Raw genomic sequence first — 11485 nt, 5'->3', positions numbered from 1 at the left:
ACCAGCTATTCTAAAAATACTTCTAGAAAGAAGGTGTGAACAATCTGCTCGGTTATTTCTATTCCTACAAGAGAATCAATATATTTTTTTTTGTTTGCCTGAAAAAAAAAATTAAGAGGTACTTATTTCAGTATTGTGATGTGATATATTTGACCTATTGCTCTGACAGGGAGAGTTAAAATTCAAAATGAGGGTGCCAGCTTACTTTGAAAATCCGAAAACCGTGAACACTAGAAATATTTTTAAAATTTTATTGTGTTTCAAGTAAAAAGCCAATCACAAGCGAGAAAAGTAAACCGCAACCAGTAATGGTGATAATTTTGTGGTTTCATGTCTCTTCTGATTGGTTGCTGCACGATGGGAAATTTCAAAATCAAATAAAAGTGTTCACAGTTTTCAGATTTGCATAGAAAAATAATAATTATTTAAAAGTGAAATTAAGTGATTCCAAAATTCTTTGATTTCGGATACAAACACTTTTTTCTTTGAACTTTATACCATGATATGATTTATAGTTGGGTTTTTTTTTTTTGGGGGGGGGGGGGGGGGTTGGAGAGGAGGTTCCTTTCAAATTAAAAAAAAAAGCAGGGAATTTATCTTTTGTTTATACTGACATTCATAAATTAAAATCTTTGACCATTGACTCCCAGAGGGTTCCCCATTGACAAGTAAAATCGTCTAGCATTAGACAGAGTAAAATACTAAGTATGGCCGGTTCAGCAGTCAGGGTTAGGCTTCATCATTTAATCATTCTGGTCCACTCAAGAATAACTGATAATCACTCACCTCAAATGTAAAGATGTTATTAATAGTGACAATACCTGTAATCTATTGATTAAATTATGGGCCAAACAATGCCTCGTAGACTTTCTTAACAAAGGTGTCTCTTTTCTTGTGGTTGGACATTTGAGTAATAAAAATTTTCATGAAAAGATATATTCGATATTCATCCAAACGCTGCTACTTTTCTAAATGTGGGAGACTGCAAATCAAATTAAAGCAGACGAACTCAATTAAATAATAATTGCTGGTGAGCTTTAGCGAGGCAGCATACTATTCTTGACATTAGCCAAAAAAATCAAAATTTGAATGTAAGATCGGAAGCATGGCCAGTCGATTGTGGTGGGTCATGTCTATTATCCGGGGTATTGATACCCGAAATAAGTCACGTACACGTCGTGGAAGGGAATCTTACAGTCACAGCCTTCAAGTCGAGTACTTTTCCAGTGGGTCGTCATTGATCATCTTTAAACCGTATATGTTCAGTCTTTGACCACCGCGTCAAATTGTTCTTCAACTTCTTCAACCGTTGAGTGAAGAGAAAATCAGTTCCCGAGCTAGACCACGAGCAGTCGTCCTTATTTCCTCAGAGCCATGCACGACGAGTGAAATTATTATTTTATGCAAATTAGTGGTGAAAACGGGGCGTGTCATGCAATCGCGCGCTCAACTGTGTCATTGAAAAATAAGAGACTGTTCCCAGTCTATTCTCAAGCACGACAATAAATTTAAATTGACATTTGCTCAACTATGCTCAGCATTTCTCAAAAGATACTCTTTTGCTGAAAAGGGGCCAGAAATTTGAGAACAGAAGTTTAAATTCAAAGAATGAAGTGACATGCCATTTTTTTTGAAATTATCCATTTGCTTATAAAATAGTAATGCCTGCGACTCATGCTAAAGATATGCACACCTTTCTTCGCTTTTTAAATACTTTAACGCACATTTCCAGTATCCTCTTTCTTCAAAAATTTGCAGCTGTTTTAAAAAAAAAAATACCAGTCACTGCTCCCAGTTTCCACGCCAGCACTTACTTTCTCACTGAAACTCCTAGTAATAATAATTATTATTGCCATTAATGATAGTAATTTAGATGGAGGGGAATACCAGAATACCCAGAGAAAAACTTCTTGGAGAAGGGTAGAGAACCAAAAGATCAACTCATCTGAGGAATCAAACCCAAGACACACCAGTTTGTGGATTGCGGGTGCTACCACCACTTTGCGGTTTATAAGCTGTTGCAATTGCCTTATGCTAAAATATTTTCATGATCCAAAAATCAGGTTTGGAGTTGCATTTGCAATGCTTTTTGCTTACCCCCCCCCCCCCTTTTCCTTTAATTGTCAATACAAAGGCAAGAAACATTATTCTCTAGGGACAGGAAGCGCTTTATTAAACTAGTGAAAAGATGTACCTTGAGAAAAGTCTTTTTTTCAATAGGTACAAACCAGCAACAGAAGACCAAATAATGAAAGCATTTGAAGTTTTAGATCAAGAAAATAGAGGCTACCTTACAACAGAAGAACTTACCAAATATATGTGTGAGGAAGGTATCATCATATTTTTTCCTTTTTTATACAAGTGTCCTTAAACTCTAGTTATGACCATGACCAATTTAATTAGTTTTTTATCAAACTCATGTACAATATTATACCACCTTAACTATTTTTATACTCGGCCTGTGGGTATATTAAATGTACTGCAAATTGTGCAGTTTTAGTTGCCTTGGAAGTGTAAAGGGAAGTAGAATTAAGGGCTATATTATTATTATTATTATTATTATTATTATTATTATTATTATTATTATCATTATTATTATCATCATCGTCATTTTTTTTACTTCACCATCAACCTTCAACATTAGGCAAATAAAAGAGTCAAAACTCTTTCTCAAGTGTTATGTTGAATTGGATTTTTATTACTATTGTTATAAAGAGTGGTTTCCATCATTTAGGCAACATCTGTTTGGGGCATTAGGTTGCATTAGGTGGCATTTGCAATTCAAATGTGCATTTAATAAATCCTAAAAATTCTTACAGGATATCATAAACAATTTTTGGCACTAAAGCTGTTTCACTTGTTTGTGTTGCTCTCATTTTACACTTCAATGTCCTTGGTGTCTCAGGAAATTATTTCATTCTCCCTGCCATGCAGAAGCCAAGGGCCTACAAACTTAAAATAACCCAGAAGATCTTTTAGTATTGTTCCATTCGTTTTATGGTGTTTCACTTTTACTACAACATCTACACAAAATCTTGAGTAGTCGTTAATTATGCAAGTGTCCCCTGCTAGAAGAGGTCTAGCTCTCTTTTTTTGCATTTGCTGGGCTGACGAGTGCAGGAAAAGTGACCTCTGCCATGGGCTGAAACAAACTTTGATCCAAATACAGTCCATGACCTTGGACAGCACTGGTCAAAACTCATGCCTGGTGATATATTTGCTGACTGTGAGTTGAGCCCACTGTGTCTCGTGCATTCCTTTACAGTAATTCCGCTGTTGTTAAGTGCGCCCGCACAACGTGTGAAATATCATGTGAGGATTTGGTCGCTAAGTATCCTCCACCCATGCTCGGACAATACAGTGAGTTTCAACCAATGGCAGAGGTCTCTCTAGTCAGTCCAGTTGACGCAAAGAAAGAAACCTCTGCTGGCAGGAAATTCAAGTGACGATGAACAGCAAAATAGCAACTGATAAAAGAATAAGATTTCTAAATTATAATTAGTCAAAATGGTCTCAAATGTTGTCAAGACTGCGGAAGTGAAGTTTACAATAAACGTAAACTCTTTTCATTTTTATTTTCAAGGGGAACCTTTTACACAGGAAGAAATGGAGGAAATGCTCTCTGCAGCTGTTGATCCAGACAAGGGAATTGTGTTTTATAAAGACTTTGTGGCAATGATGGTGGTTGAAGACCCATAAAATATTGTAGATATCTGACATTTGTTTGTGTATCAAAATAACTGATCAGGTGCCTTGATATATATTATGATTTATCTGTCAAGATGCACATAGACTAACACCATTGTTGTCAATAGCTGAAACAATGAATACCATTTTCAGTTGAAAGTTCTATTGTAAATACCTTTAAAGTGTCCTATTAAGTAACATGTAAATTATGTAATAAAATTTTGCATCTTCAACAATTTGTAGGTTTTGTTACTTTGTGTCACACTACCAGTATATATTACCCCATCCTCGGAGACCCAGGGGTAGTTAGTGGGGGCGGGAAAAAGTCTAAACGGGCGAGGAAAAAAATCGGGCGACGAAAAGTCAAGAACGAAAATAGGAGCTCCAATTTTCGTTCTTGACTTTTCTTCGCCCGATTTTTTTCCTCGCCAGTTTAGACTTTTTCCCGCCCCCACTAACTGCCCCTGGGTCTCCGAGGATGATTTTACCCCAGAAATTACCCAAACTACTGCTAAATTTTGGATTGGATCAAGCCTTTCGAACCTCTGTGCATAGAGTTTCGTATGGAGTATATACCTCGTCCTGTCTCCCCATAAACAACACTTTGGAGACTCTGCCACACGGTAATGAAGTCGATCCATGACCTTTCCAGCAGGGTGGGGTGCAAATGATAATGATTTCGTACCCAGACCTCATACGGTCACATATTTTCAAAAAATGGCGGCTTGCAATGAGCGTGACTATCGGAAACTTTTTACTGATTTCTTACTTAACACTGATGTCAACAATTGCTACACGCTAGATGAATTGAAACGCCTTTTTCCCAGAAAATATCAGTAAGTGTTAAAAGGGGCTGGATTCTAGAATACCCGTCCACTTACTTGCATATAAGCCTTAAAAGAAGATCTTTAATTTCATGCAAATTTAACTCAAAACAGGAAGAATATTCTATGTGAAGGTTTACATATTAATATTAGAGAACATAAAGATGTGAGGACATTGTACGATGCCTACCAAACAAAGCAGAGGCAGATGAGAGATAGAGTTATGAGGAATATAGAGCTGCATTGTGGACATAAGGAAGCTGCCAAACCAGAGGTGAAGACCACAAAGATAACAAGTAGTGAAGGCTAGGGATTGCATGAACCTGTGTAGGAAGAGTTGTTGGAGGCATTAACTTTCGCGGGGTTGAGGGTAACGCTTTCTCTAATCTGTTATGGTCATTAAGTTCATACTGGCAAAAAACTCGAAATCCAGATGGTTTCATTAGCCCCTCAGCTCAAATACAATAATTAAATTATGGTGGATAAATCACTATATGACAATTTCAATATGTGCAAGGTCTCTTTATTTGCTCACATAATCGAGAATATGAATATGTATAGCACATTTAAGTAAAGGTGTATGTGAGTATATTTTATACTCTTGATGGTAATCCATCCACTGGATAAAGTTATCTGGCCTTTGAACAACTCCGACCAGGGAGTAACTGCTGAATATCTTGCCCACCTTCATTAGCCTTTGACAGCATTCTTTGAAGAAACAACAGACAGAATACAATAGATTTTATTTGCATGGAAAAAAGAGATGGGGTATTCAGCAGTTAAGCTCATCAGAATGTACCACTAATTCTCTAATATTTGGAGTGACTATATACAATACTATTACTCTTGGTCAGTTTCACCACTGACATTAAGTCAACTGTTTGTTTCAGGGTAGCAAAGTTGCTAATGGTAAGTACGAAGATGACATTGCCGACCTTGAGGCGAGGGAAGAAATGCTGCAAGAGGTGATTGTCTAAATTGTTATTGATGAACAAGGCCTTTGTGAGGGTATTTCAGCATATTACATCCATGGCATATTGTGTGAAGTTTACAACCACTTTGTTATTGGCTTCATGCTAACTTCAAGATAACTGACAGTATTCAGTCTTAGTAATACTGTAACAGTTTGAAGTCACCTGTTCCCCTTTCTGCATTATTATGTAAAAGAAATTGGGAAACTTTGTTTTTTGTGAGCTGTTGAAATCTTGCTTTTTTCACTTATGACTCCAGGAAATAGATACTATGCAACGAGGCATTGATTGTGTCACGGAAAAACTTGGAAGGTAATTAAAATGTTGATTGACTGCTAAGTTGTTCGAGCATTGGAGTGCATGTACCATGCAAGAGGTCATTGGTTCAAATCCTGGCCCCAGTTGTTCAAACGATGGATAGGGCTATCCACCGGATAAATCACTATCCAGCAGATAAACGCTAGCAAAACCAATTGAGTTATCCAGTGGATAGTGATTTATCCCATGGATAGTGCTATCCATCGTTTGAACAACTGGAGCCTGGTCATCAGAATTATAACTTGGGGTCTTAAAATAAAAGTTATGCTGCCTTTGTAACAAAACCTACAAATGGCTGGACTTTCCAAGTCTTACCTCACAAACCTTGTTCATAAATTCCGAGAGATGAGAAAGAACCCAGGCAGTATTGTCAAAGCGTGAGGCATGGGGTTCCTTCCGCATGTTGTGGCCTGTCCTTGCAAAGGGCATACCATCAATATTGTTGGATCTTCACCCTGTTGCGTGATGCTTCACCCAACAAGGTGAAACTCAAATATTCAAATTATGTCGATGAAATAGTGATGGAATTGAAAAAAAATATTTTGTCTTGTAGTTTTGTAGACACTCTGGAGAAAAGGAATCTTCTTTACAACTTACAAAGAACAGATTTTGACACAAAAGAGCTTACAGACGCTAACACTAGAAGTTCAAGAAGGAAATCTGTGAGATAACAGCCCCTACATTAAACAAGATGACAGTAATAAATATTATTATTCATCATTCACTATCAAGACTCTAATGAAGAACATCATTAATTTTTCTATACGAGGTTCAAAATCTGATTGTTTTGCTTGTTTTCAACCTCTGCAAAAATACTCCCTGGCTCAAGACTAAAAGTGAACAAGGATTGCAGTTAGATTTATGTGACATGGTTTGATGCTTCTCAGGTTTACAAAATAATGAATGTGACACAAGTGTCAGTGTGTTCATCCGGGATAATCTGAGGGTAAGACAAGAGTCCTTTCATATTCACTGATTAGCATCCTTTCTTTCCAATTAGATGTTCATATGTTTGAGGTAAAATGCTACCCTTGTGACAGGTTAAAGGAGTGTGGGCTGAGTCAATGTACCAAGCCCTCAAACATTGGCTGGTATCACCAGTTATTGGTGATTATTGTTATTTTTAATTTTCTTGGACAATGATTATTGTATGGTTTGTTTGGCTATAAGCGTGCGAACGCAGCGGTATTACCGGCTGTTGTTTCTCTCCTCATACATCTGTGTTTGCAGGCTAGTTTGGCGAGCAAGTCCCGACAAAGTAGAGTTTTCCTTTTTGCAAAGAAAAACTCCTTTTTAGAGCTCTTGAAAACATGTACCAATAGTTTTATTATACATTGTACCGATGTATACATTTTCATGATCTTTGCATGGTATGAAATAAATTCAGCCACTTCCTTGTTCTCTCAGTACAGAACTTTTGTGTAGCCACAGTGTCAAGGTCATCCCAAGACCTTTGCTGACAACAAGTCACATTTTTTTCAATTCCAAGGATCCTGCACTGAGGGACAACAAAAGTAAATCCAAAGATCAAAATTTTCAATTAGTTAGTCATTGATAATACTGTTCCTTTTATTTCTTATTATGAGGTATTTGTTTGAGATAAGTTGCTTTGTATCTGTAAAACACACTATACACCTTATTCCAAAATGGCCACCATTTTAGTATTCTTTTGTTTCCATGCAAATTGGCCCTTATGGCCTTCTTTTAAAGGTAAAACTCAATGAGGCCATAAGAGCTAATTTGCATGGTGGCCATTTTGGAATAAGGTGTATGAAACCCATAATGCTGACTTTTTACAATGTGATAAAACCATTTCAGTGCATTCAAAAATTACAGCTTGTCGCTTAGTGGCGCAGCATTCAAAGGAATGATAGTGACTTCACCTCTTCCAACACCAGTGAAGAAGCCCCCCCCCTACTTCTGTAGCAGAGTTTCCCCACACATTATTATGGATACCATTGTAGTGTGCCATCAATAGCATAACTATATACTTTATCTATGTAGTTACTGTGATTCATTCTAATTTTGTTAACACCCTGATGAAACACAGACACAATGTGGATTGATCGCTTTTCCAATACTGTACCTTTGTGCATGCGCAGTCGCGTCTGTTTTTAGAAAAATCAAAACACAATGTGTCAATGCTTTCTCCTTAGACCTATTTTGGGGGCCAAGCAAGCAAAATTGTTGTGAAACAAAACAAATGGTACCCCTGCAATTGTTGCTTCAATAATTTATTGTAAATGTAAATGCTTTGTCTATAGTGGAAGTGCACTCAGCTATCAAGCTAGTTCACAGGCACCCCACTTTTAATAAATTTTGAAAGAGGCAATATTCAAACTAAAACAGAAACATAATTAAGAATCCAACTGGCAGGAGGCACCAGTTGGCTATTTACAAAGTGTGGTAGAGTTGAATCCGGTACAACTGGAAACAAATCCAAACCAGACGTTGGCAACCGTGTGCAAACCCAACACCCTTACCACTGGACCACACTGCCTCCCTATAATTAAATCTTAATCATTACTGGTAATTAACCATGTAATCTGCATGAAGTAGAGAGGAATCAGAGAAGACTACACGGCATTGTATTGCCCTAGAGCATATCTCTTTTTAGGTGGGGAAACTTCACTAAAGAAGTGGAACAAGTTGACTGCAGTTGTAAGAAGAAGTTTCACCATGAGGCACTTCACTGGATTATATTCAAACTAGTATTAGAAGTTGACAGATTTAACTACTGCCTGACTTTAAAACAGTTACTCATTATTTTAAGCATTTTAATTTTACAGATATACTAAAATATCTTTGGATTCAAAGTCCGTGAAATTGGGGATGTGCACTATTACTGATCCTCTGTTCACCAAGAGCTGGCAAATGTGGATTTCTTTTCCGAGCATGAACACCGCTCAAATTGGGGAAGGACTGTAAAATAGAATTAAAAGGAGAAAATTAATAAGATGGAGGGGTCACAATGGATAACAACACTAAGATCCTTTAACACCAACCCATAACAATCTTGAGTGACTATTTTATTACCTTTCTGATCTTGCCCTGTCAGAGACCTCTGCTAGTAGGGAAGTCATTAGATTTGAAAAGCAACTCTTTTTTTTTTTAAGCAAAAGCTACTTACTGAATCATGCATCAGACCCGTTATTTTCCTTGTTTTTCCATCAACTATGACAGGTTGATGATCTGTGAACATTCTGTTGAAACTTGACTCTCTGTTACTAAGTTCCAGTCGGTACCGCTGCACTTCCCTCCGAAGACGCTCAAGTTCATCATCCCTCTGAAAGAAACATGAAACGAAATACAATCAAACAAATTAAACATTTTACCACTGCCTTTGCCTCCAATGCAGAAGAAAATAATAAATATTAGCAAAAGGGTACATCTATTCATGTTTTGGGGAAAAAGGGAATAATAACTTTTGGTCTGCAGTAAAATTATGAAGACTGTGCCTGGGTATAACCAACCTAATTATTATTTATGACTCTTAAATTAAAATTTCGCCGTTAGTCTATTTATCTTCAAGTTATGAGGAAAAAGGAGGTTCAGTTCATCGGTCTAAAGCTAAGCTGGCTCACCAAGAAAGCTATTCTAACCTACTGGATGATGAGCCAAAAAGGATGGATGATGAGCCATTTACTGCGCTTGGAATTTGGTCAGGGTTGAGGTGCTAAGCATGAGTCAGTCCAAAAAAGATCATTGCCTAAATGCTGCTTTAGTTAATACAACCCTTGTTGCCTTGTGGTCTCTTTACAGCTGTCTTGATTGCTGCAATTTTGTTTCCCTGCAACATAAACCTCTTCTGCCAAGGAAGAAGCCATGTCTTATCCAGTGTTGTTCATGACTGACAGGCAGGTTGTCATGTCGCCAATCACAGAGAGTCATTTGGTGGCAGAGGTTTTTTTTCACAGGAAAGTAAATTGCAGATTCAAGGCAGCCACAAGAGACAACATAAAAAAAACTTTGGACAACGAGAAAGCCTAACACTTGACCCACATCAAAGGCAGGTGTTGTCCGTGGGACTTCAGGGCTTCCCTTTGGGACTGGTCTTGGTGATCTCCTCGTGTCTTTCCTCTTATTTCTCTCATCAATATATTGTTGGATTTTGTATTCAAGTTGGTTCTTATCACTTTCCAGTTCTTTAACTTGCTGAATTAACTGTTTATTCTTTAATTCTAACTTTTCTGCTCTTGATTGGTCTTCATGCTGCTGTGACATGTACTGTTTTATTCTGTGAGTAAGATTATCAATTTCATCTTGCCAATCACTTTCCAGTCCATTTATGCTGTTTTCAAGTCTTTGTTTTTTTTGCAAAGCATCGTGAAGCTCTTCCTGTAATGTCTTTATTTTAGTCTGAAGATTTCCAACTTGGCTTTCAACTTTTTTAATTTTGTCCGTTTTCGCCTTTAGTTTTTCTTTTAAAGTACTGTTTTCCTTTTCCGTACTTTCTAACTCAGTTGTTAAAACTGCAATTTGCTCATCATCAGCTTTGAGCTTGCTCATTAGTTGCTCTTTTAACTCAACTATCTGCTTCTCAGCCATTGCTAACAACTGATCCTTGCCTTCCAAAATCTTAATTAATTCTGCTTCCTTATTTTGAAGTTCTTTTATCTGCTGTTTGTCTTTATCGTTCTCTGAGCTCTTCAGGTCGAGCAAAACACGAAATTTCTCCAGTTCATCCAACTGTCCCTCCAACCACGAAATTTTCCCTTTAGCTTCCTCACAAACGACGCCAATCTCGTGTTCGTATGCTGTTTTTACAGCTTCTATTTCCACCTCTCGCTCGTGATTTCTTGTAAATAATAAGTGAATGACCATGGTGAGTTCTGCGATCTTCCGAGAAAGTTTTGATTTGATATCCAAATTCTCGCGGTCACCTTTAGATCTTTGGGCCATGAGGAATATAATTATATATGTAGAGGGATCACTGGAGCTCCACTTTTGATTCAATTTAGGACAATGGCAATTCAATTACGACCCAATATAAAGCATCGAAAAAAATTGCAATTCCTGAGACAAATGTGAACTTTCTAAGGATCGAAGTTTATACATAATCTTCCGTGGCAACTTTTAAATTATCCTTCACATGATCCTTCGTCACCTGAAAACCTCTTTCGCACAACGCAACTTTGCCATATCGTAGGTAATTTTTTAAGCTTGCCGTTCAGAAGATTTGCAATCAAGGCGTTAATTATTTTCTGTAGTTTGAGAAAGACAATGGCTTGTGTCCGTTTAGAGTTTGAAGTGCGCAGTCCACAGCAAGCGGTATAAGATTAACAATTCACAAGATTCAATGAAATGGCAGTTGCTAGGCAAAGTCTTGATGACCTCATTTGCATAAGAGTTATAGGAACTGCAACCTTCAACGAGTTTTCGACAGCAGATCGACTGATAGCGATCTGTATAAAATTGGAAGGAAAAGCAATGACAAGAGGAACTGTCGTTTACGTTGGCAAACTCGACCGCCATGTTGAAAGTTAAATAAGGACTACTGGCCTTCTTTGAATGGATGGGGAGGGAACGTGGGGCTCGAAAAGAACAGTGCTGTGCACGACTAAATCTAAAAGTACCGGAAATTGAAAAAAAAAGGATAAAAATGAGTAAATTTAAGACAAATAAAGAAGCATGGTCGAAGCAAAGGAAGCATTGACGAATGCTTCAGTGTTACTACCCTAGATT

The 11485-nt window shown here is 37.4% G+C and overlaps 3 protein-coding genes across 4 annotated transcripts in view; 2 read left to right on the top strand and 1 right to left on the bottom strand.

Annotated features, from left to right (window-relative positions):
* The window catches only part of LOC138038416 (dynein regulatory complex protein 8-like), a 4445-nt gene extending 522 nt beyond the window's left edge, over positions 1-3923 (top strand). The window contains exons 3-5 of the mRNA XM_068884274.1: positions 1-33; positions 2221-2330; positions 3584-3923. The exon at positions 1-33 is cut by the window's left edge and continues 47 nt beyond it. Coding sequence (XP_068740375.1) covers positions 1-33; positions 2221-2330; positions 3584-3699 — 259 coding nt within the window. The 3' untranslated portion in view covers positions 3700-3923. The remainder of the gene's footprint in view (positions 34-2220; positions 2331-3583) is intronic.
* Positions 3924-4387: 464 nt separating this feature from the next.
* LOC138038415 (uncharacterized) lies at positions 4388-8129 on the top strand. 2 transcript variants are annotated; one of them, XM_068884273.1, is made up of 5 exons: positions 4388-4523; positions 4665-4785; positions 5402-5476; positions 5742-5794; positions 6354-8129. In XM_068884273.1, the coding sequence occupies exons 1-5, from the start codon at positions 4405-4407 to the stop codon at positions 6469-6471; spliced, it is 486 nt and encodes a 161-aa protein (XP_068740374.1). In that variant the 5' UTR covers positions 4388-4404; the 3' UTR covers positions 6472-8129. The 2 variants fall into 2 exon arrangements, with proteins under 2 accessions (XP_068740374.1, XP_068740373.1); XM_068884272.1 differs by having other exon boundaries at positions 4401-4523; positions 4626-4785; positions 6354-6612.
* Positions 7347-11098, bottom strand: LOC138038414 (uncharacterized protein MCAP_0864-like). Its single transcript, XM_068884270.1, has 3 exons — positions 9803-11098; positions 8931-9086; positions 7347-8722 (listed from the first exon to the last, which is right to left on the bottom strand). Exons 1-3 carry the CDS (start codon positions 10700-10702, stop codon positions 8612-8614), a joined length of 1167 nt encoding a protein of 388 aa, XP_068740371.1. The 5' UTR covers positions 10703-11098; the 3' UTR covers positions 7347-8611.
* Positions 11099-11485: the final 387 nt, after the last annotated feature.

This window comes from Montipora capricornis, chromosome 2 (assembly GCF_036669925.1).
Source record: "Montipora capricornis isolate CH-2021 chromosome 2, ASM3666992v2, whole genome shotgun sequence".
In the NCBI taxonomy this organism is placed as follows: Eukaryota; Metazoa; Cnidaria; class Anthozoa; order Scleractinia; family Acroporidae; genus Montipora; species Montipora capricornis.
This window is presented reverse-complemented; position numbering and strand designations above follow the sequence as displayed.